Source organism: Meleagris gallopavo, chromosome 22 (genome assembly GCF_000146605.3).
Source record: "Meleagris gallopavo isolate NT-WF06-2002-E0010 breed Aviagen turkey brand Nicholas breeding stock chromosome 22, Turkey_5.1, whole genome shotgun sequence".
Taxonomy (NCBI): domain Eukaryota; kingdom Metazoa; phylum Chordata; class Aves; order Galliformes; family Phasianidae; genus Meleagris; species Meleagris gallopavo.
In genome coordinates, this window is record NC_015032.2 from 12,060,148 (window position 1) to 12,085,539 (window position 25,392).

Consider the following 25,392-nt stretch of genomic DNA (forward strand, 5'->3'; position numbering starts at 1 on the left):
ACAGCCATGTGCACAGGAGCTGCACATCCTGCATCCCAACTCGTGCAGAGCTGCTGCTGTCAGTGTGAGATCCTTCCCCTCCCCTCCCCGTCCCGTTGGCTCCGCTGTTTATTGAAGCTCCATCTGTGCCTGCTGAGCTCTGCTCCTCCCCCCTGGGCACCAGCACGAGGAGCTGTTTTTAGATGATGTTTTCAGTGGGAGTTTCGAGCGGGATGAGCTGGCTCAGCCCAGAGGAGAACAGCATGTGAAACACAGCGGGGTCAGACAAGGACCAGCACCCCGGGCTGCCACTGCTGGGCCCTGCAGCTGAGCCAACCCTTGGTGTGCATGGGCACTGACATCAGATGTGGACTCCCAGTGCTTTGTGTCCATTGGGCTGACTTTGTCCTCCCATCTCTTCCTGCCTCTGCTCTGGGTTTTCCAGAAACAGGCTTTGGAGGGCTTTCTTGGGAGGAAACAGTTGCTGCATTTGCGTTTTGGATCTGAAGGGGCCCTGGGTCTGACCTCTGGTATATGACACGGAGTGTTGGATTTCATGCACTTAACTCCCACTGTCCGTCCAAGAACTTCTGGCTGACCACAGTGCTTCCCTAAGGGAAAAAAAAGTGTTCTGTAAAAAAGCAAACAGACCACCCCTGATATTGCAGTCATCTCAGTGTTGTAGAAATGCTTCTTATTCCCAATGACATGCCAGGAGCAAGAGGTCCAGGGGTTTCCAAGAAAACTCCTGGACAAACAGCTGTGGCCCCAACTTCCTGCTGCCCTGTGCCCCCTCACTGCTCACAGCTCTCCTGGCCACGTGCTGGGCTGCATTTTTTTTCCCCCCTTTCCCCTTACATTTGGACTTTTTGCTATGAAATTTCATTTCTGGTCTATGATTCTGAAAGGTCACAAATAAGGATCATTGTCCCAAGCATCTTTTTGCCCTACCTGTAGCAAACAATGAGGGAAAGCTAATGGAAGCCTTTAAAGCTTTTTTTTTGTTTGTTTTTTAAATAACGATATCTATACCCTTTTAAGGTACAATTTTGTTCTTTTGGGCTAGGGAGATGTTACATAGGCTGAGGAGGCATAGAGAAGAAGAGAGACCCACGTGGGGATAAAGAAGGGGCAGCCTGGAAGTGGGGCTCTTTGAAGCCAGCTCAGCAGCAGTCAGACCATACCTACACTTGGGTGGGAAAGTGCCAGCTCAGAGCAACCAGTGTACTTCACCTATTCATTTCCCTTTTTGTTCTTGCAGTACCCAGATATTTTCCATTCTCCCAGAATATTATGTCAAATAAATGATTTCTCATCTAATAGACGAAATACAGGCAGGGAGGACTGGGACAGACCCACCTGCAGCAGTGGACAGCTGGGGGATTGATGTGGGGGACACAAAGGTCTGCAAAGGCACAGCATGGCCTTTCCAACATGACACAGCTGAAGATATTCTAGAGGTTATCTGCTAAAACCTCCATGGTCAAGGCTTTAATGACTCCTTAAGAGTGGCCAGATGCCTGCTTATTATCAATCACTTATTGCCAGCCTTACTCATTAATGAGTTTCTTGCTAACAGCTGCTTATCACCCAGAACTGAGATACCTGGTGCAGTGTGTGCTGCTGCAGGGCTTGAGGAAACAGTGCATTGCCTTCATGCTGCTGACTCAGGCTGAGTCAAATGGTCAGCCTGGAAGCCAAGGAAGAAGGGGTTTCTTTCACCTCTTGCTTTTTAACCACCACTCTGTCATGCCAGAAGGGCTGTGCTGCCTACAGGAGCCCCACTCACCTGGCTGGAGGTCCTCAGTGCACCTGAGGAGAGCACACAGCCCTGCACACCCATCTGCTGTAATCACAGCTCCCTGGAGAAAACAGTTTGGAAATGTTATTTCAAGTCGTTGAGATTTTTTACAGATTTATTACCTGTTGGGTTTCCTTTTGTTCCCTCTTTGGCTGCCAGCTCCCTCTCCATCTGCCACCACTGAAATCCACCTCCCCTTATCTCAGCACAGTTTGCTCCACCTCTTGCCCATTTTCATTTTATTGCCTCGCTAATCTCAGCCTCCTGCTTTTCCTAACACCACTCCCCCCTCCCCATCTGTGGCAATTAAATCACTGCTCCTTTTGTTTGGTGCCACTCAAAATTCCCTCGTTTCACTCAGCCTTTGGGATGCTTCCAGGCACTTTTGCTGTTGTCACACACATCCGTTTTCCTGGCACAAAAAGGCCCGTCAGCATCTGATGGGAGCTTTAGCAAGCCCTCATTCCAACCAGCTCTGAGACAGCCTGAATGTGAAATGGAGCTGAGCTCAGCCCCAGACATGCACAGTGTACCAGAGGTGGCTGTGGGACTGCTGCAGGAACACTATGGGAGCACAGGGCAGCCCCACAGGGCACAGCTGGCACCTGAGCATCAGGCAAACAAAGCCCCAACTCCTGCTCCGTCTGAGAGAGGATTTCCCCCGCATACACAGAGACGGATGCACTGCAGGAAGCCATAGTGTGCACACAAGTCCATGAGCCTGTGATTTCCTCTAAGTTTCCAGATGAGATCCATAGAGAAAAACAAAGGTGATGGAATGCATGAAACAGACAGAAACTAAAATACAACCAAAATAAAGCAAGTGAAGATTTGATAGAAATAGGACAGAAATAAACCTGACAAAGAGAGTCACCAAATTGGTTAAAAAAAAAAACACACCTCTGGAGAACAAGACTCTTAGTTCTAATGACACCCAGACTTTGAAGAGGCTTTGCATGCACTGGGGTGATGTCTGGGTGCACTCAGCACCCAGTGGCCTTCAGTGCTCATGGCCTCAGAGCTCCCTCATCACAGCTCACCTGCTGAGCACAAACACTGCTGCTGTTCAGCTTAATGGTTTGTTTTTAACCTTTGCTGTTATCTCGTCTTAATTCTCAATTATCAGTGCCAACCATGATGCATTTACTCTATCTCCCCTTACTACTTTTATCTGCCAGCATGTTTTAAAGAAGTTTAGAGAGCTAAAAAAAAAAAAAAGCCATCTGAAGATAAAAGCCAGCAGCACACTTTTAAAAATAGAGCAGCCCTGCAAGAGGTGCTGAGTAAATGGGTGCACAGGAGAGAGCAGAGCAGGCTGCAGAGGCATTGTTTAAACCGAAGGTAAATAAGTGGCAGGGGGAGCTGCAGTTCATTTTGTTCCCTTACGTGTTGGTCAGATAATGCAACATATCTTCAGGCAAGCAGCCGGGTGCTAAAAATGGATGCAGCTCTTGGGTTTCACCGGGTGACACACAGGCTGTGGTGCTCAGACTGGTTCTCCTCTGAAGCATCAGTAGAAACCAAGCAAGCATGTGCCAGATCTGCACACAGAAGCATTGGACATTTCAGAGCTGCAGCATTGCTCAGGTGGCAGCACCTGGATTGGGGAAGGTGCTTTCTGCATTGAAGGATGCCCATCTTTGGGATGGCAGCTGAAGCAGAAGGGCTGTGTGCAGACCCCTGAGTCAGGCATCCTCTCGTTGAAGTCTTTCCTGCTCTGGTTGACCTGGGAAAGCTGTGATCATTTTTTGGTGATGGCAGCACTTGGTCAGCAATTTAGGTTTGAAGCAACCCATCCACTGAGTAACTTCACAGAAGCAGAGTTTAGACTTGAAGTTAGTTTAATATAATAAAACAATTGTCTTGAAAGCCTCCTTGGCATTTTAATGGTGTTTTTCTTTGGACTAAATATACACTAGAAGTTGAGAGGCTATGTAAACCTAGCAGGGAATAAAAGGAACCGAGAGGAGGACTCAAAGGCCATGTCCAAACCCCAACTATCACACAACATATGAGCCACCAGCTCCTGCGGGCAGGAACACCCACAGCCCCCCATCCTGGGAGCCACAGCTTTTAATTTGTTATTTCTCTTTGTTTTCTCCTACCTGGGTTTGCTCAGCTGGGAGACAGAAGAGTGTTTGATCCTCAGTGCTGTGGCAATGATTGTGCAGCTGTGTCTTCTCTGCTCACTGGGAGACCATGCTTGAATTGAGTATGTTACTCACTGGCATGGAGATTTCTATTGGCTAAATTTTCTCAGATTGTCCCTGTCCTACAAAGAGCAAATTCAGGAGAGGAAGGACAGCGTTTCTCCTTTGCCAAAGCATGGCAATCAATTGTTTTCCCATTCCTGCAGTCTATTAAAGTAATCTATTCTGAAGAGGCAGCCTTCCTCCTGGGAATAGAGCATTCCCCCCTAGGGTTGGTGCCTGTTGGGCAAATTATTGCCTACAAAGTTAGGCTATTGTAATGCTATAATATTTGCTGACAGAGAGTACAGCAATAATAACAGAGTGCCACAATTCTAGGCTGCAGCAAACGAGAACAAGCCCAACTACAACAACCGTGGATGCAGAAACAAAAGAAAGAAAACTGCTTACCTTCAAGAGACCTCAGATACACAGGAACCTCCAAAGAGAGATGCTCACATCTCCACTGCCAGCTCTTGAATGAGGGCTGGAAGGGGTGGATCCTGGCTCCAGCCCTTCCATCACTCAGACGCATTGCTTACACCTGTGCTGTCCTGTGCTGGCCCTGCCTTCCCACCAGGTGCTCCATCACCGCTTCAGGCCCTGACTCAGCATTGCTGCTACAGCTGTAAAAAACGAGCTGTGATAGATGGGTGTAATGAATTGTGCAGAATCGTTACATTGGAGGAATGACAAGCTACATGTTTTGGTCAGAATGGAAAACAGCAGTATGCATTTTGCTGTTGTTCTGCTTTCATTTCTAGATGTTGGGAAGTAAATCAACACTGCCTGAGTTTGTAAGGTTTGAGATGCATGGCTGTGTGATGTTTTATCTGCCTTCAAAAGGAGCACAGCTCTTCTGGGATCCATCCATTTGTCCCCATCTTCAACAAATGTGATTTGGACCCATTATTGAGAATAAACAAAACTTTTCCTTAGGTGAAGAAGAACAAAATGTGTAGTCCCAGAACTGGGTGTTACCCAGCAGTTCTGACTGAGGCACAGCACTCTTGTGTAGGAAATTCCTGGTGTGGTGAGATCTGAGAGCCCTCTCTGTCTGCTGGGGGTGTCTGAGAACCACTTTTGTCACCACTGCCAGAATGCATCTGTGCGTTCGTGGGACTGAGCTTACTGAGGACTAAAGATATCAACCTGTGTATAACACTGCTACTAACTGTAAGTCAAAAACTGATGTCAGTCAGGACTAAATCGGTGCATTTCTCCAGATGTTTTCTCCTGACTGCAGCTCAGTGTGTTACGTGCTCATCCTGCTCTTTCTGGCCTCTACTGATGCGATCAGAAGCAGATCCCCTCTTGCTGAGTGCTATACAAGGCATCATTCTAACACAAAGTGGAAATTTCTCCTTAGGGTGTGCAGCTTTCACAGGAGGCAGTCAGTGGGGTGACTGCTCACAGACCTGCCTGCATGCTTTCAGACATGAATCCATACAGAATATCCCGTGTGAAAGCAGCTATTCTTGCTCCTGCCAAACTGCTGAGAAGACCCATACAATGATGTTAATTGTAAACCACAAGCTGGCTCTTATCTTTGAATTGTTTTTCTCCAACGATTTTAAGAAGAGCTCAGCATGTTCTCAGTAGGAGCTGATAGATGCTGAGCACTTCTGAAATCCTGCCAGCTTCATTTCGGTTCCTAAATGGGAACTGAGTGCTTGTGAGCATCTGATCCTAAGGGTGCATTTTGTAGCACTACAGCTCTGTCCATCCCATTCCTTTCCTCCATTGCTTCCCACAGTGGCAATAACACCAGGAGCACCAGGCTGCTCAGGGCCTGACTGTCATCTCAGTTATTATGTTGTCTCAAGCCACACTGAAGGAATTAAATGACAGCAGTTAAAGGCGGGTGCTGTTGGCATCCAGTCTGCACCATCACCTGCTCCCCACCATCGCCATCGGCAGCACAGGCACAACTGAGATGGCTGTAATGGATTTTATATGTGTGTGTTTGTATATAAAACATTTAATGCTTTCCTTTTCAGAGTGTTTCACTTTGTGTTTCAGACCGTATACACTGTGGTTGTCAATGCTCAGCTTCAGGGTTCAGATTTCCTTCTAAGTCAGTTCTCTGGGCAGAATAATGAGCATTTTTTGGTGCTTTATGGAACAGAGCAGAGGGGAAGATGGGCTTTTATCTGATGCTTTTCCAACAGATTTCATGCGTGGAAGGCATCTGCTTGGGCCCTGTGGGCTGACATCCCACAGGACTTGGCAGCAAGTGGGAGAGCCACATGTCATAAAATCTGGGGGGCCCACGCACTGTGGACAAAAGTATGGCAAAGAGTTTAAACATTACTGACTGCAGGGATGTTGGAGGGCTGGCTACAAACGATTAGCATAGCGCTCTGGAATGTGGAGCTTCAATAGCCGCTCCAGAAAGATCTGCAGCCCCATTGACTTTTGCATTGTCAGTAGGAGCCCTTGCACTCCAGCTTTCGCCTGCCTGAATGGACGGACGTGCAGGGCAGCGTGTGCAGGGAGCGCAGAGCTGCCGGGCTGCTGCTCACAGGGCAGCACACGCCGTGCCTCACGTGCTGGGGTCTCTGTGCAGAACATTCGGGTGGCTGACAGGGTCCTGGTGCACCGCCAACACCCCCACGAAAATCTTTATCGGGGTTAGGCCGTAACCTTGTTGCTTGTTTGCACCGGGCCCAAGCAATAAAGCTGTATTTGGCTGTGATGTGACGGCGTGTGCGCTCGGCTTGGGTGTCAGCGTGGGGTGCGGTGTTTGTGTTCTGCTGCCTGGGCTGGGAATGCACCCAGCAGGACCGAGCGTGTGTCTGCGGTCGCACTCACTTCATTCGTTTCTTTTGCTGATTCCCTTTTTCTTTTTTTCCTTTCTGATTTCTAGACAGATAAAGTGCGGAATCAATGAATAATGAAGCTGAGAAGGCGGCCTGCCTGGTGTGATCACGTACAGTTTTAGTTGAGGTGGGAAAAGAATGGGTTCATTCAAGCCCTCATTTAGGCCAGGGAATTCCCTAACTTTTGTCTAAATATGGCATGCAAGAGAGAGCACAGCAACGCAATACTTCACTGAGTATTGTTTAAAGGGTGTTTGGCACCGCTCAGCAAGTAGGATTCTTGTAAAAACATGGCACGAGGAGTTGTTTGACAGATTTTGACATAGCAAAGTCTTTACAAGAGATGGAAAAAGAAAAAAAAAGAACAAAATAAAGAACAAAAAGAGAGAAACTACAGCGTACATAAAGCCAAAAGCATGCTCTCTGCCCAGGCAGGATGGAGAATAAAAGGGACTTAGCAACAACTCGCATGCTGTGCAGTATGTGGGTCTGGAGGCATTACACATCAGTAACGCTGGTCGGGCAGTCGGGAGAGGTGATGATGGAGTGAGAGTTGGGGCAGACATTGCTCCTGCCCGAACCCACTGACCAGAGTCCACCTCTGGATTTCCTGCTTGGATTGCCCCATCCTCTGCTGTCCTGATGCTGCAGAATGTTGCACCCTGCAGGCAGTGGCATTTCTCCAGCAGCTCTCGGGATGCACTGCCCAGTACCAAACACCCCTTGGTTTGGGTCGCTTCTCCCTTTTTGCAGAGCTCATGCTGAGTTGCTGTGACTGTGGATCGCTTTTGCAGCAGGGAGCAATGATTTGTGTCTGGAGGAAAGCCCATCTCCTGGCAACACGGCAAGGCTGAGCACATCTCAGCAACGGATTTGTCTCCAAAGTTCTTAGTCTGCTCTTGAAATACAGCCATTAGGTCTGTGTGTTCTGAGGGAGTGGAAACTCATCTGGGATTTAGACCACCTTTGGAGGTTTCAAGTGATCACAGAGTCACAGAACTGCAGAGGTTGGAGGGCACCTCTGGGGATCATCTCGTCCAACCCCCTGCTAAAGCAAGTTCCCAATGGTAGGTTGCAGAAGGCTGATGGCAGTCACTGATACAACTGCCCAGCAGGCTGTGGAGCCCATATAGTGAAAGTCTCAGCTCAGCCTTTGCTGTGCAAAGAGAAACCCTTCCCTCAACTGATCCCAAGCACAGCATCCATGCTCGATGGATGGGTGTCTAGCTGGAGCTCCTGTCAGAATTAAGGCACGCTTTGCCAGGTTGGTGGGTTGGATGGTGTCCTGCATCGTAACCAGCATGACAGAGACCAGTACCTCTGTAATTAGCACTTAACCTCAGGTAGTTCTGTAGTTCATTAAATGCAAGGGCTAGATTCTGTTCTGCTGCACTGCTATCAGCCTAAGGTGAGTCAACGAGACTTTCTGATTTTGTACAAGTGTAACTGAAAGCTGCTCCCTGAGAGCTGCAAAGCTGTCTGGTATGGAATAGGAACTGGGATATCTAAAATGGTGATGCCAATGGCAGTTCCCACATATATTCTAATATGTTGCCCATCAGATACACCCAGTAGCAAAGCAACCAAGTCCAAGAGTTTCTGGGTCATCACAGCAAGACTGAGGAGAGAGGAAGGCACAGGAGCACTCCCCCACCTCTTCTGAGCATTTCGGTTGATGCTGTTAATTGTAGAGGAGCTGTTGCAAATATTTCTGAAAGCAAATATTTGAAGTCCCCTTCCAGTAGAAAGTAAGTGGGAGAACCAACCGACTGCAGACTCACCTGGTCATGGCAACAAAGCCAAGCCAGGGCTGAGAACAAATAGCAACAACGCTCAGCCATTGTGTCCAGCTTGTCCAAGCAGCAGAGCTGAGCTGAGAGCAAACAGCTGCGGGGAAATGGACAAAGGCAGCACGGCTGGTGGGCAGAGCCATGGTGCTCTGGGGTGGGGTTGCTGGCAGGAGCATGAGGGTGTGACTGCCATTAATTAGCCCATGCTAATGCCATGCCAAAGCACCCTGCTTGCTCCCAGCTCCTTACAGAAGGAGCAGCCAGGCGAGCTCCTTCCCAAGAGCAGGCTGACATATAGTAGTTGAGCTCATGCTCGATAAACCAAGACAGAGAAAGGGCCACGGGCTTTTAAGGGAAATTTCTGCGCCATTCCTACCACAGCACTACACCCAGCAGAGGAAAAGGAGTCGGGCCATGGTCCCTGAGTGGCCCAGGAGGCTGCAGGCATTCTGTATCATGAGCATCTCCATTTCACACCACTACTACCCGCTGCAGAGTGAATGCTGCTAAGGAAAACAGGGCCACAGCCCCGAGCTGTGAAGGAAAGAGCACGTTCTTTGTGTGCTCTGATTGGGCATGCACACATCCCAATGCCCACTGGCTGGCTGATGTGCTTTTAGATGCTGGATTTTTATTTATTTTTTTTCTATTTAGCTTTCTGAATATAAACTTAGGCTTCATCAGATGGAAATGATCTCATTACATTACAGATGAATTACAGATTCGTTTTTCTGGGAAACTAAACTCCTGGTGTAACCATGGGAAACTCTCACCTTCCCTTTTTTATTTTCCTTTACCCAAGTTCCCTATTGAAATCAGGTTGGCAGGCTAACAGCTCCACTAAGAGACAAAAGGCAGCCCTTTGTTACTAGTAGCCTTTTTAATCTCATGATTTGCTTACCGATCTTGTGATTTTGGGGCGTGTGGTTTTTGAATATCTAACGAGATGAAACCAACTGCATGCAGAAGACAAGCCTGCTCGTAACGCAGGGCCGGCATTCTACCAACACGGTGCTGCTTGTCCCACTGCCAAAACAAAAAACCCAGAAGTAAAGCCCAATAGTTAATTACAGCTCTACCTCTTGTTCCCTCTGTACACTTTCACTCTTTCTCTGCCTCTCACAAATCCTTTGCACAACTGGAAACCCGGCTCAGCGAACCCAACACAACAGTGCTGCAGTAGAGCAAGGAGGAACTTGGCTCCTCTTCAAAGGGGCCTTTTATCGACTGCTTGGTGCGATGTGACAAAGCAGGGACGTGTGCCATGGATGTGATGCTTCCCAAACTCCCCCTTCTACCTTGATTAAACTTGGAAGCAGTTATCCATGCCAGGGTGATGAACCCTAACAACGTGCATCTTATTTACAGCTGCACTGAGCTCTTAACGAGTCTTCTTGTTTCTGACCAGGATGACGTGCTTCCACTCTATGCCCTGAATACAATCCCATTGAAAATATCAAGTTCGGAGTCTTTTGCTGCTAAAGCCACAGTAGTGAGCGAGCCGAGTTTGCATGCTGGCAGCCCAGCCTGCACTACAGCTACACCTGGGCCCAAGCAGCACCGCAGGCTCTGAATTTCACCAAAAAACTCCCACATTTTGGCAAAAAATATACTTCACAAAACAAACAACTTTGTTTTACCACTTTCCCAGTTATCTGTAGCAGTCACTTTAAGAACTGCTGCATTTCACTAGTCTTGCTTGAAAATATCCTCTTTCTTTTCTCTTCTATGATTATTTTCTTCACAAGAACCAGGTTGGATCCCACAGAAACCCAGAGAAACTTTCACAGGGAAAAAAGCACATCAGCACCCCATGAAATGTCCATGTTTGGCTTTGAATCTTGTCAGATTAGGTGGAGAAAACAATGTTGAGAATTTTCTAGTTCAATGACTGCGTGGTTTGGTGCTGTTGCTCTGCAGATTTGGTAGAATGCAATGGGGACGGGGGGGCTTCTCCCTGTTTTTCCAGCCTCTGCCGTATTTCTCATCCAGCTGGCCCCGTCCCACTGCTCTGTGCCAGGCAGCCGACTGCCTTCCTCCCCTTGTCTGCATAATCTTTTTTCCCTATTTTTTGTTGCTGACTTGGAGGGCTCTATTTCAGCTGCAGGAAAAATTGAGAGTGTGACAGCAGTGGAGCTGAATCCTTTGCTGAGGGCTCTCCTGTTACCTCTGCAGCCATTCCTGGAAGGTGGTGGGAAACCAGAGCCAACCCACGCCCCACTTTTTGGTGTGCATGCAGCACCCACCTGCTTTCTGCTGCCATGGTAAGCTCTGTGCTGGAATATCAGCCCACACTTGGCTCCACTGTTTCAGGCTGCAATGGATAATTTCTAATCCCTCTATTCAGAGAGTTTGAAGGAACAGGAGGAGAAACATATGGCATATGCCACCTCAGCTCCCAGGAGGTGTGGGGTTGTTGTCCTGGCAGCTGTTGGGGTAATCTCGTCCTTCTGTCTGTCCATGTCTGAAAGGTGTGCCCGGAGCACCTGGGCTCTACCTGCGAGCAGTGGGCTCTGCTCCTGGGCAGGGCCAGGTGCAGGAGCCCGGGTGGTTGGAGGCTGCTTGGGCCAAAGAAAGCCCATTGTGAGATGTGTTTCTGATGTGCTGTCATTGCTCACTGGCCTGGCCCCATCCTGACCCCACTGCAGCCAACAGGAGTGGTGTTGCTGGGACAGCATCGTCTCTGCTTCCTTCATTTGTTCCCCCCAGGCCCGTTCCGTCTGTCCCAATCTCACTCTCTCGCTGCATCACCCGCTCTGGGCACCATCTGGTGGGGTTTGCTGTGTCTCATCTCACCAACTGTCGTTTGTCCTGTGGCTGTGGTGGAAACGCACTCGCATTTTGCATCAAAGAACCCCTAAACCATTCACTCTGCAGGCCAGCCGGCCTGTCGGAGAGGAGCCAAGCTGTTGGCACTCAATAAGCGACAAGCATTAATAAAAGCATTACAGTGAGGTTAGTGCCTCATTAAAGTGATGCTAACGAACCGGCTGTCTTCCAGAAGTATGAAATTTTAACTAAGACTTCCTCCTTCTAATTTTATATATAATTAAATTGGTGTAGAGAGGCAATATTCACTTCTCCAGGCTGCTGCATTAGAAGCTGAGCCAAATTCACAGGAGTTGCTCTGGAAGTGTACCAGAGCTCGTGGGAGCAGCCTGCAGCCGTGCAGGGCACACAGGGCCGGGGTGCTGCAGCAGAGCTGTGGCTGTGCCCCCTGCCCCAGCACTGCCCAGATTTGCTGCAGGCTGCATCCACCTGAGCTGCACAACTCTAGACCCACATCATGCTGTGCTCCGGCTCTGGAGCAGGAGCCCCAGCCTGCAGGCAGCAAGCCATTAGCTTGTAGAGATGCTGAAATCAAAGTATAGCAGCACGTGTCTTGCTGCTTCTGTTCTTCGACAGATGTGCCAGGGAGGAAGTGTTCACACGGAGCCGAAGTGCCCTACATCACACGAGCAGCTCCAAGCTTTGCTGGGCAGATAGCACTGAGTGTGGGCTGGAAACTGCTGCATCTTGGCCAAGCATCTCCTACAGGGAGCAGCACAGATCTGCACCGGAGGGGTTTTGCTCTGAGCCCTCCCACAGCCTCGAGTGCCCCTGGGCCGGGCTCCAGGCCCCCAACAGCCCCTGGCCCTGCACAGCCCGGGCTGCCCGCAGAGCCCCACGGCTCCATTGTGAGCAAATGAATTCTGCTCTGCACTGAGGAGTAGCTCTGCTCTCAGGAAGGCTTGGCGGCAGCAGTGAGGAAAGCAGCTGCTCCAAGATACACAGCCACCCTACCCACCCCCCCCTTTTTTTTTTTTTCTCTTTTGGGCTGGTTTTAGCAGCAGAGTGTTCCCATGTGATGGGCATGTGAGCAACGGCTCTGCTGGGAGCATCTTGCTGGGCTGGCTGCCGAAGCTGCTGCATTCTGTCCATGTGTCCACAACTTCGAAGCTTTTCTTCCTCCCCTCTGTCAGGTTTTTATTCCTGTGGTCTTCCTGAAGCAGATTCGGTCGTTGTGTTGTTAAAGGATGGCATTTGGTGGATGAATTTTAGCATGCCCCCTCTCCGGACAAGGAGGGTATAGACTAAACCCAGTGGTTTTAATGATAAATGTCACTTTCTTAAACAGAAACAACAAATAAATGTGGTTTTGGATCTGTTTAGAAGCTCATCTTGATGGTCTGCCCAGGGGAAATGGTGGTGTAACACTGAACTTAATGCCACACTGCTGCCTGATTCTCCACTTGTTGCAGGGGCTGCCAGAGCTGAGAGCAGCTGCAGGCTTCAGCTGAGGGCTCTTCCTGCTGCCTCCTGAAGCTCCTGGGCTGGAGGAGCTGTGTGTGCCAGGCTGTCTCTGTCTGAGGCCACAAGAAGTCCCCGGTCCGGGAGAGTTCACTTCTCACTGCAAAATTTCCTCCTCATCGCAGGCGTTATGGCATAGATTTTCTTGCAAAGGCGCCAGCTTTGCAAACAAGCACTATCCTCACTGCAGTGAAATTAATAGGGCGTCTGGGGCAAAGGTAAAACTAAAATACATAAGTAAATGTTTGCAGGATCAGGACCTTATTCAGGCATAAATCAGGTATCACCAGCCAACAATGGAATTACCTAAGTATAAAATCCCATGTAAGCCAGTAAGATCAGCTCCAAACCTGCTATGAATTTGCTTTTTGTATCCATGCCAAGAATACATCTCTTCTAACTGCTGCAATCAGCTCTGGTCCTTTTTATTTTCTTTTAAGTGCTTTTGGGCACATTTATTTCCCGTCAGCGGCAGATAGGCACCGCCTGACCCTCCTTTCCCTGGGCATGTCCCTGCCTGCTTCACCCACGCTGAGCTGCCGCTATCAGGAGGGGTTTTTCTTTCCTTGTCTGCTCTGTTGCTGCATTCCGTAAACAAAGGGACACTGGTGACGATGTCGATCCCAAACTGTTCTTTTTATTTGCCTGGGAACGGAGTCAACTATTTGTTGGTCTTTTGTTGCCATTTTTTTTTTCTTTTCTTTGTAAACTGGTGACCAGTTTAACGTCTTGCCCATACCTGTGCCATTGCAGCACTGTGATGCTGTGCCTGTCAGCAGCTGGCACTGGGCAGGAGGAGGAAGCGGACAAGGCAGCGAGCTGCAGGTGGGAGAAATCAGATCAAACCTGAGGCCCAGGGCAGCACCGTCCCAGGGCAGGGACATTTAGCCTCTGTTGGAAATGGCCAGAAGGATCCTCATCCTGCCCTGTAGCAAATGCTACCTGTGGGCTGCAAAGATGCTCAAGAGGTCTGTGGAGGGATGATGGTGTCTGCCCGATCATGGATTGTTGTTTTTAATTATGTAGCCATAATGACATGTAATTAAACAAAGAATCCAATCTCGATGGAAACTCGAGATTTCAAAATGAATAACTGCTTTCTCTCCCACCTCTCTTAGAATGCAATGTTTGGATACAGCCGGTGAGGCGCTCGGGCTCTGGTAGCACTTGTTTCCACCCACCTTCTCCAGTTCGCTCATGAAAGCCCTCGGCTGCCTCGGACAGACCAGGAGCTCCTGCATAGAGCAGTGGGACAGCGGTGGGAGGAGCTGGAGCTGGAGCTGGAGCTGGAGCTGGAGCTGGAGCTGGAGCTGGAGCTGGAGCTGGAGCTGGAGGCTGCTCCCCTGGAGCCTCAGGAGTCGCTTGGGGCTGAAGAGCGAGGAGAAGCTCGTTTGTTATGCAAATATCTGCTTCGGCCTGGCCTGGCATAGACAGTGGAAAGCTCTTGAATTATTTTAAGCAGAGGACAAAAGTTCTTTCCCTCCCCCAATCATCTTGGATCCTTGTTAAAACAAAACAAAAAACAGAAACCTCTGGTGAACCATCTGAGGATGATCAGCGCTCTGCTTTCCTGGCAGGAGCGGTGTGGCCAGGAGTGCACAGGCACAGGGAAATAGAACAATTAAGACAAAAGAATGTATTGGAGGCAGACAGGCTTTATTTTGTTTTGATAACAGCACAAACGAAGCACCCTCCAGCCTTATCACCACCGGCATGCTAGGGGCAGGCAGGCCACGGGGGGGGGGGGACAGGGCCACCCCTGGGCCGCCTGCAGGGAGGACACCGGGCAGCCATTCCAGGGAGCCACTTGGGATGGCTGGTTTTATGGCTGGTTTGGTGGGTGGCTGGGTTAGATGGCTGGTTTGGGTGCATGAAACACAACTCAAGGAGCCACCCATGCGTGTCTTAGAGGACAGGGCCTCCCACCATGGCACGATGTGGGAGCAGGTGTGCATTTAGTGGCTGCTGAGATACAGTACTGCATTTACATACAGCCCTGTGCTGCTGCTCTCAGGCCATGCATGGCACCCATGGGGGGGACACACAGAGCTGCAAGGACGTGCTCACAGACAGGGCTGGATTTTGGGGATATTAACACAGCAGAAGGGGCTGGAAGGACATGAGGTGCCCAATAGCTCCTTTCAGAGTTCAGCTGACTCCCAGGATCACTCAAACACTGGGTGCTGTTGGCTGGCTGCAGTTTGGCTATTGCGAGAGGAGCTGGGTCTGCAGTGCAGCAGTGTGTGGGCCACATTTTCCTGTCTATGTGAGCTGCTTCATTTCCTAAATGCAGAAATTCTGAACTGCATAAAGCAGCTGCTCTCATGGGCCTTTTAAAAACGGTTAGAAAATTTGTGTGGGCATTGCAATGTTTGTTTTCTTTGAAGACATTTCTAACCTTCCATTAAGGAAGGTTAGATAGAAATTGAAACTCTGCCTTTAAAGACGACATGCTAGAAGCAGCACAGAAGCATAAGCAAATCAGGAGAGATTTGAAGCATGTGCCTAAAATCCACTGTGGGGGGATAAATTCTTGTAAAGCATTTGCTTGTCAGTGCTGCTGCAAGCTGAAGGCCTGTGGCGCTGCACCATGCCCAGCTGGCACCATGGGGGTTAAGGCTGTGCGCTTCCAGCACAGAGCACTGGAGCTGTCCTGCCCAAGGCAGGATGCTGGCATTGTCCCCTCACTCTTCTCCACGGTGTCACACAGCTGCCGGTGCACCCCAGCAAACACGACCCTGAGCAATGCTGGGAGCAGAGGGAGAGGGAAAAAAAGGTTGAACTTTCACGCAGTGTTGTTTTTTGGTGCTGGAGACAGGCTGTGCATGGAGCAGGGCCCTCCTCCAGCTCCCCCACGCTTTGCTGGGGCTCTCCGCTTTGTTCCCTCGCCGGGGCTTTGGCCAAATTCTGTTCAGCCTGAGCCAAGGCAGCGCGGGCAGAGCGGGCGCGGAACTTCTGGCACAGGGACTGCGGGCACATCGGGGTGTGGAGGCAGGGCTTTGTCTTGCAGTGCCACGCAGTGCACCGTGCCACGAGGAGAGCGCGATGCCCACTGCAGAAAGCGCTGCCTCCGCAGTTACACATGGCTGCTTCAGCTTGTAGGAGCAGAGCCTTCCCACGGGATGCTCCTGCTCAGAGCTGGGGAGGACAGGAGGGGAAGGCAGCCCATGGAAAAGGCAGTGGCACAGACCCCTCAAATGTCACGCAGAGCTATTTTAAGATATTATCTTGCTGCCCTCTGACAAAAATGTGCTTTGGAGCAGAGCTTATCGCGTGTGCAGTTTGGCACACAGGGGCTTTTCCAGGAGCTGAGCAGTGGCAGTGCAGAGCGGCAGCGCTCAGTGCTCCTGGTGCTAGGGCACAGTCTCAGTGTCCTGTGGGCATTCCCAGCTCCTGCACATCTCCAGGGGGGGTCTGCAGGTCCCTGTGCCCCTCACACCGATGAGAAACTCCTCTAATCGGCGTGTGAGCTCCACAGTTGGTTTTTGCCATTTCTTTTGGCAGTGCTAGCCAAGCACTGCGATTTTGGCTTTATACCCCCATCAGAAGCCAGGCTGCCCATACCCACCCTGATGACAGCTGTGTGCTGTGCCCTGACCGTGCAGCATCCCAGTGGGGGTGGCAGTGGGGTGCTGTGCTGTGGGCACGCTGCATCCCACCTCCCCTGCACCTACACAAACCCCACAGCACCCTGGACACACTATGCAAGTGCGTTATCACCGCCGCCCGCCCAGCTGCTGGGGTTGGAGATTACGGAGCTGCTCCTTATCAGCCTGCAGCCCCACAGCCCCCGTGGCCCCGTTCACAGCTTGATGCTGAAGAAATGAGTAAGTGCCCGGTCACCTCGCTGCAGCCATTCTGCTGCAATGGCTCAGGCTGGGCTTTGTTGGTTTGGTTGTTTTTTTTGTTGTTGTTGCTGTTGTTTTTTCCCAAGCATCTCAGTGCAGCAGCCAGGACACATAGCATCTGTCTGTCTGTCCATCCATCTGTCCCAACAGGTTAACCCACCCCCCCTCCCCCTCCATCCTGCCACTGCACAGTCTGCTCAGCAGCCATTTCTGGCAATTTAGCAGGCAGTTACAAGAAAATACTCTTCATCTTTATTAGGCACATGCCCCAGACAGTGCCAATGGTATAAACATTTGGATTCAATTTATTATTTTTTCTGTACTTCATCCTGGTGGTGCTGGGAGGCTTGGCAGGCTGGGCAGGATGAGGCTGCGGGGGCAGCGGGGACGGGAATGAGGAGGGGGATGGAGATGGGTTGGGCTACAGCACCTCCCCTTCACCCATATGGGATGGGATGGCAGTGCCCAGGGCTGGGGCAGCCGGTCTCCTGCCAGCAGTCCTCCAACTCAAGGGCTATATGTGTATATATATATTTTTTCCATTCAAGCCATGCAGAGCTGCTGACAGGGCTGGAGCTCTCGTCCAGCATGCAGGTGCCCAAAATAGCTGTGTTTGTGTGAGACTGAAGAAGTGCTCGCGGTTGGCTGATGGAAGTGCACACATGGGAATGCTGCCACAAACCACAGGGCTCCTGCAAAACTGCTGTGAGCCCTGCAGGCACGTCAGTGGGCTCAGCAAGGGGGGAGCATGCAGAGGGGAAAGCCCCCAGCAGGCAGCACTCACTCCTGCACCCATCCATGCACTGATGTAGGTTTATAGTGTACATAAGTACACTATCACGGAATCACAGAATGGTTTGGGTTGAGGGGACCTTTAAGACCATCTCATTCCAACCCTCTGCTATAGGCAGGGACGCCTCCCTCTAGACCAGGTTGCTCACAGCCACATCCAGCCTGGCCTTGAATGCTTCCAGGGTGGGAGCATCCACAGCCTCACTGGGCAGCCTCTTGCAGAGTCTCACCACCCTCGCAGTAAAGAATTTCTTCCGAATATCTAATCTAAATTGCCCCTCCTCCAATTTAAAGCCATTTTCCCATGTCCTGTCACCACATGCCCTTATAAAAAGTCCCTTCCCAGCTTTCCTGTGGGCCCCTTCAGGTTCTGGAAGGCCGCTCTCAGGTCCCCCCAGAGCCTTCTCTTGTCCAGGCTAACTGTACTGCACATCTGTCCACGTATACATGGGTATTCATATATATATAAATATGAATATGCATGCAGCTGATAGAAAGTAGGTGTGTGTATTCATGCATATATGTTTCTAACGAGATTTTTCTATAGATCATATAAATATATAACTAATGTATAAATATATACACACACAAACTTAATCGGAAACAGGAAACTGAACTGGTTTACCTTACTAAAATGAGTCATAGTAGTGTACAGCGTTGAAAATAAAGTAGGATATGGGGTTTGAAGGCTTTTTTTCCCCTGAGGGCTCATCTTTATGCCTAAGACCTGCTAATTTTAAAGCCAGATCTCAGCAAAATAATGGTACCATGTATTCCTTTCATTTCACTTTCATTTTGCAGGGCTCCAGGTTTACTTAACACGCTAGCATGCAAGAAGCAAACGTAAACACGAGCAGCTGATGTTACTCAAGAAAACAAATGGACGGCTGTATCTGTGCGCTCCCCAGTGTTTATCCAGAGGGAGAGATTAAACGGGAACCACTCAGGCGAGCTTAGCCCGATTTTAAAAGGTCTTTTGAGTGTTGAACATGTAATAAGATGCTCAGTGCTATTTTTGAGGCAAGACGCTCCTCGCTGGTTTATAAAAGGCCGTGCTCTCTGGCTTTGTATGTCTAAAAGCTCCTCAAAACCTGCTGCTGGGATGCTGGGGCTCATCATGTCAGTGGGAACGAATGGTGGGCTGCCCACCCACCTCCAAGCACGGGGCTGGAGCTCACCTCTCGCCTTTCTGTGCTGCATTATTTCTCCTTAAGCTTCTTTCTTGCATTGCTGATGGAAGCAGAATAGAGTGGCTCTTACAGAAAGATGCAGAACACCCTTCTGTAAGCAGCCAACAGCAGTGATGCCCACACGTGGGCATTACCTCTGTGTCTCTGCTGTCACACAGGGCTGTGCTACACCGAATTTAAACACAGCTGTATGAAATCACGTCTTCGAGTTACATACACGGATTTTAACATCTAAACAAATAAATAAACAATATATGCACGTTTAAACAAATCTCTGCATAATTCTTCAGATGTTATGTATGAGCTTTAATACCTACACAAGTAAATGAATGCAGTCATGCACATCTGTAGAGGATGTGTGCAACCTCTGCAGCCCAGCACTGCCAGGGGCACAGCCCAGGTTCAGTGGCTGAGGAGTTTGTGGCTCTCAAGCTGTTGCCTTTATTGCCCAGTTTCACCCTAAAGCATTGCAGCACATGAAGCTCTGACCTCTCCATGTGAGACATCTCCGTCTCCCCCCTCTCCACGCCATCCCCCAGCCCCAGTGCTGCCAGGCTTTGAGCACACAGCTGATAAATCTGAGCCTGTCATTGCCCTCACACAGCGGGGTCTTATCTGTGTATCGTCCCTTTCCGTGGCACCCCTCTGTGCTCCCAGGTTTGTGCTGCACTGTCAGCACAGGGATAAGGCTGTGGGGTGAGGACAGATCCCCCCGGTGAGGCCCTGGGGTGCCCCATCCCATGGGAAGTGTCGGAGGCATCGAGGTGGCTCCGGCCCCAAGAAGAACCCATTCCTCTGCTCCCAAAGAGACATTCGCTGCTCCCCCACGTCATCCCACAGCGCTGTGGCTGTTCCTGCAGGCACAGCACTATCAGCAGCTGCGGGGCTATCAGGCTGAGCAGAAGCTTTGCTAGGAACTATCTGGAGCAGCACATGACCGTGCCCAGCCGGCGATACGGGACAGGCATGCGGCAGTCCCCCATGCAGGCAGTTGACTTTGTTATTCAGACTATTTTAGTGATGGGGTTTTTAATCCCAGGCTTAACTTTTTCTTTCTCTCTTTTTTTTTTTTTTCTTTCCTTTTTTTCTCTCTGAACAAGGGAATCTCTGCGCTGGCAGGATTCAGAGAGGCACAAAGGAGGGAAAAACAAGTTTCGGCCAGAAGTGGGGAAAAAAGAAAAGGATGCTGTTAGCATTCCCTGTGCGTGAGGGGGTAAAACCGTTTTGCTATGAACTTTTCATTATAAAGGGCAAGTGCCACCAGCATCCCTGCTGCCATGCAACCAAACCCCACTTCAGGCCTTTCCCTCACAGAAGTGAAATTCTGGCTCTGCTGCAGGAGCAGGGCTGCATGTGGGCAGCACTGCACTGCCTGAGCACCCCAGGATGTCTCTGTCCTTTGGGTCAGGGTGACAGTCCTGGCGTGCTGTTGAGGGATGTGCTGGCATTTAAGGCAATGAAGACGTGTGACAGCAGGTGGATGTGCTGCAGCTCAACACTCACCTGGATAGCCCCAGTGTGATGCTTTCCTAGGAAAAGCGTTTGCATTTGTCTTGCAAATGAGCGAGCATACAGGCACAGCTGCAGGAGGTGGCCTGCACCAGCATGGTAGCGGCAGCCCAGCACAAGCTCTGATCCCAGGACAACAGAAGCCACGTGGCACAGGGGAAAGATGAGGCTCTGTCTAGAAATGCGCTCACACAAAAAATAATAATAATTAAGCTTTTAAATGATTGCAAGGCAATTTAAGCACTTTTCCTGACAGATGGCTCTTCAGAGGCCTTGGTCTTCTAACTGACTGAGGGAGAGGCAGGTCCCAGGTGCAGGCAGCAGCCAGTGCTGAGCCCTGCTGCGGGACCACATTAGTGCTTGGGAATAGGGATGCTGCAGGGCCAGGCACCTCCAGCAGCTCCCAGCTCCAAAATGTGCTCCCCACGAAACACTCAAACAGGGAGAAGGAACTGCTGAATAATCCCCACCCCAACAGGACTCCAAAGCCAGCAGCCAGGCTCCAATCCCGCCAGCGCTGGGCTGGATGCGGTGCTCAGCTCTTACTCGTTTGGCAGCCCCACAGCTGTATACAGAAAGTAATTACTTAAAAAGGAAATAAATGTCACCCGCATGGTTGTAAGTAAAACCCCAAGCAGAGCTAACAGAGCACCATCAGGCTCTGCATTCTCATGCAGTATGGAGAAGGGAGGAATGAGCTGTTTCCATTCATCTAGATGGGCTGTTTACTCTGAAGCCTACTGATGACGTTAGACATGCCCGCTCTGTGCCTTTAACTTCAACAGGGCAGTTGATCAGACACAGAACTGTTCTGCCTCTGCTTCTGTCCTACGGCACCCTCTTCCCCCATCACAGCTTTAGGCATCATCACCTCTGAGCAGTAACACAACCTGGTGCCAAAGATGCTAACGCTTCTTGGCACCAGTCCTGCCATCGCCTTTGCAGAGATTAAATAGATTGCTGGCGTGTTCAAACAGAATCATTTTATTTACTTTTAAAAACAAATATTGGAAATTTCTAATCGTCAAAATCTGAAAATCAAATTTCTAAAGCAGGTCAGTGAGTTCAAGTCACACGTGGCCACATGAGCAATGCACAGGAGGTTCAGGAGATGCAGGCACCTCTGCAGCCCATAGACTGAGGCAGGGCTGGGGCAGAACACTGCCTGCTGCCTGAGAGCTCTGGGCTGAGATGGGATGGCAGCTGCCTGGCTTTGCACTGAGGCTGCACGAGGTGTAAGCACTGCTGCACAGGCTCAGCACCCATCTGTCCTGCTCCACAAAGGCTGCCTGTGCTCAAGTACCCAGGCTGGGCACAGCCCCAGCACGATGCTCCCAAAGCTCAGAATGCCCCAGCTGCCGAGAGCCACAGGTGACATGGGAGACACGGAGCAACCAACAGTGCATGCTGTACCAGGTAGTGACCACGCATCGCAGTGCTGGGCTGAGGTCCCACCCTGGCACATCACAGACAGAGGCCAGCTGCAACAGCTTGGTTTGATACACCCTAATGCACTCCAGCCAAGCAAACATGACTCCGTAACAGTATCCAATCACTTTAAAAGTTAAAATAGTTTATTGCTGTTCTTTGTAGAAATGCACTTAACTTACATTGCCTGTTCTCTTCCTTTATTTGGCTGTTGCGTTATAAGCATAAAAAGGTCACGTTTACTCATTTGTTCAGTGACATAACACCTTTCTTCCTTTTGCTTCACTCATGATATTCTCCTCAGCTTAGCTAGCCAACAGCCCCAAATCTCTGACATAAATACTGTAAATGTCTCCACAGTTTGCAGCATTGTAACAAAAGATCTACTAAAGTAGACAAAATGTTCGGTATTCTTGGTTGTTGGTTGTTTTTTTTTTTTTTTTGTTCATTTTAAAAATATACCTAAATTTGAGATAATCTTAACAGAGTAACAATTACAATAAGAAAATAGTACAGTGCGTTGACTAAAGGAATATTCGGCCCTCCTTCGAGCTGATATTCCCTTTTGCAAGTTGAAGTGATTCAGCAATTACTTAGGAACTTTTAACTACGTACAATAATTTAGTAAAATGAGAATTAAACAAGGCAGATACTTACTACTATTCTTCTGTCTGCAATTCACAGCTCATGCGAATAAAATCGCAATAAATATTAAAAAATAGTTTTTCTTTTTTTTTTTTCTGTAAGGCATCTCTGAGTATTACAAAGTTTTTGTACAACCAAAAAATAAGATTGCTTTTTTCCACGTTCTCCGAGTACCTCTGTACCTCAACAGTAAATAAGAAAATTGCAGGTTCGATGAGGAGGGCTGGGGGGGCAGAAAGAAGCCCACAGGTGATGGAAGCAGACTGCGACATGTGCAAGGAGCTGTAGTTTTCCTGTGAATCATTTCAGTCACTTTAAGAACATCTTCAAGACGCGATCTATCCAGACTGAAAGACAACTTACCCAAAGTCCTTCTTCGTGAGCACAGTCAGACTGCGAGGGTTTGGGTTTGCCCGTAACACTATAAATAGCTTAGGTATTGATATGCACCTAAATAGATGGGAGACAGGGTCAGGGTGACTTTTTTTTTCCTTGTTTTTTTTTGTTTTGTTGGTTTGGTGGGTTTTTTGTTTGTTTGTTTTTGCATCTTGGTTTGTTTGGTGATTTTTTCTTTGTTTTGTTTGTTTGTTTTTCTTTTGCCGTTGCTTTTGTTGTCCTAATTGCATCCTTCCATTGCAAAAGACTTGTCCCAGCAATGCGGGCTCACTGCATGCGGTCGGGCTGCAGCTGCTGGGGCTGGTACTGCACGAAGGCGGTGGCGGGCGCTGCCGGGGTGCTGGCAGTGATGGGGGGCTGCACTGCCCCCGTGTAGCCGTAACCCACGAAGCCCGCGGCGGGAGAGGCAGCGTAGGGGTACTGGTCGTAGGCAGCTGTGGTGTACTGGGAGTAGGCTTGGCTGGCGGCGGTGTAGTCGATGTAGGGAGATGCGATGGACTGCACGGGGGTGGGGATCACCACGCTGGGCTGAATGATAGCTTGGGGGTAAACATAGTGAGGCGTGAGTCTGCGGGAGCAAAGGGAGAGGGTCAGTGAGGCTCCTGCCCGCGTGTCCCTGCCCACACCACGGCCTCGGCTCCACGCTCCCTCCCCGTGCCCCATCGTGGCTGTGCTGGGAGCGGCCATGGGCCTTCCTTGCTGTTATCAGTCAGCACACATTTAGGCTGGTGTTTCCATAACATGGGATGTTTAGGGCAACGCTACAACGTGTTTGTTGTAAAACACGAGATATTCTTTCTGGTTTTCTTCCCCCCGGTAATGCTCTTTGGTGGCTGCTGGGTCAGAGCAGCACTCCAGGATCAGCAGTCTGTACCTCGAGCTGCTGCTGGCAGGAACGGAGCCATGCACAGACCGAGCCATCCTGGGATGCTTAACTCATTTGTTAGGAACTGCTAATAAGCAACTTATAAATAAATGAATAAATACACAAAAACAGAAGGAAAGGCCCATGAAAAGATTTGGGGCTGCCAAAATAGTAGCTGACAGCACGTTACAACCAAAACGCAGCGCCCCATGCCCCAAGAGGTGCCTGCCATGTGCAAAGGCTCTCCATCGGACTGCCGTGCTGCGCTGAGTGACAGCACCGACCCACAGACATACCCCAGACAGCTCCTCATCCCCACCCCCAAACCTCACTTGCTTTGGCAAACAAAAACCCAGGTATAACCGCGCCATGCTTATGCAGATTCAAGCATTTGGGGGACTTTTGTGTGGATGTGTGTGACAGCGCATTTTCAAACACCACCACTTTTAAAAGCCTCCCACAGGCTTTTCACACACCGCAGGCTGCTGCATGCCTGAAGCACTTTGTGAAGCGGAGCTCAGCTGCTCAGGGACCCGCTGGTCCATTTGATCCCTGTCAGAAATAGGGCAGCAGAACCCCATGCGCTGCCCCAGCCGTGGCCTGGAAGCTTCTGCAGGGCCTCTCACCTCCCTCACCCCATCTGAGCACTGCCCGGGGCCTCAGCGGTGCCTTCAGTGCCTGGGGCTGCCCCTGCCAGCAGCAATGGGGCTGTTCCCATTTGCTCTCCAGCCAGCACTGGATGCTTTCACCTGCTCTTCAGGCAGGAGAAAGGCTTTCCCCAAACAAGCACACACATTATCTGATCTTTCTCTTGTTTTGCCACTCGCACACTGTTTTTTTCTTTAGGCAATTTGCACTGTGAGAGAACGATTGCTGTCCTTCCCCTCTGCCTCCAAAATCAGCATCCTCAGATGAAGGGAGGTGGCAGCAGCAGGGTGGGGGCAGGATGCATGGTGGGGAGCAGCACCTCCATGTTTGGCTGATTAAATGCAATGGCCACCTCCAGAGCTCACAGGGAGCTCACAGCCTTTCAGTCCAGAAATACACGGTACCCGATATCACCCGGTGACTAACAAGAATGAAATGAGGTGACAGACGTTCACTGAATCATTTTTGTTGCAGTTGTGATCCAAATTAAGACCAGCGTGGCTGAATCAGAAGCTCCCACCAGAGCTCAGGCCTCAGGCTCAATGTCCCGTGCTCGCATCGGATTGCAGCAGCAGGCGCCTCTTCCTTGGACTTGGCCATTGAGCCTCTGCCTGTGGAATGACCCGGCTGGGCTGACAGCCTCTGGGAAATCCAGCAGAACTACACGCCATGTGAGTGCATGCTCCGGGGGCTGTCTGTAAGCACACGGCTCCTCTTGAAGCATGCTCCAAAGAGACAGCGAGCCTGCAACATCCTAGACTACTACTTCCTCAGCAAGGAAAATTTCCATCTCTTCAGTGCCTCTTTGAATAAAAAACACCATTAGCTAACAAGACAATGAGTATTCTTGTACCCTGCTTCCAGAAATAAACCCCAGCCCAGTGCATACACAGGCACACACCACACATCAGTTTACTTCACTGAAAAAACTCCAGCATCATGTTCTATCATCTTCTGGTCTGTGGGTTTCTAGCATTTAGTTATAGGAAATTCACTACAGATATTACAGAGTTTGGGCTTCTGAATTAGCATATAGATGGAGAGTCATTTGTCAACCCAAGATAAGGTCACTTGGATTACTTGCAGCTACAAAGACAACAAAACCAGTACAGCACGACGAAGTTAACTGCTGGCTGCATTTAGCATCTATAGAAGGTCTTGAAATACCTTTCCCTCCTTCATTATATTTGAAAATCTTAA

The 25,392-nt window shown here is 49.8% G+C and overlaps 1 protein-coding gene and 1 long non-coding RNA gene across 4 annotated transcripts; both read right to left on the minus strand.

The window, feature by feature from the left end:
• Positions 1–215: 215 nt before the first annotated feature.
• On the minus strand, positions 216–4,828 carry LOC104914071. Of its 3 annotated transcripts, XR_002121250.1 has the most exons (5): positions 4,381–4,828; positions 3,886–4,052; positions 1,769–1,841; positions 1,585–1,669; positions 216–590 (listed from the first exon to the last, which is right to left on the minus strand). It is a non-coding gene; the product is annotated as an uncharacterized LOC104914071 (long non-coding RNA). The 3 variants fall into 3 exon arrangements; XR_002121252.1 differs by lacking the exon at positions 3,886–4,052; XR_002121251.1 differs by lacking the exon at positions 1,585–1,669.
• An 18,020-nt stretch (positions 4,829–22,848) lies between these two features.
• Positions 22,849–23,572, minus strand: RBM38 (RNA binding motif protein 38). Its single transcript, XM_010722547.3, has one exon. The coding sequence runs from the start codon at positions 23,364–23,366 to the stop codon at positions 22,947–22,949; it is 420 nt and encodes a 139-aa protein (XP_010720849.2). The 5' UTR covers positions 23,367–23,572; the 3' UTR covers positions 22,849–22,946.
• Positions 23,573–25,392: the final 1,820 nt, after the last annotated feature.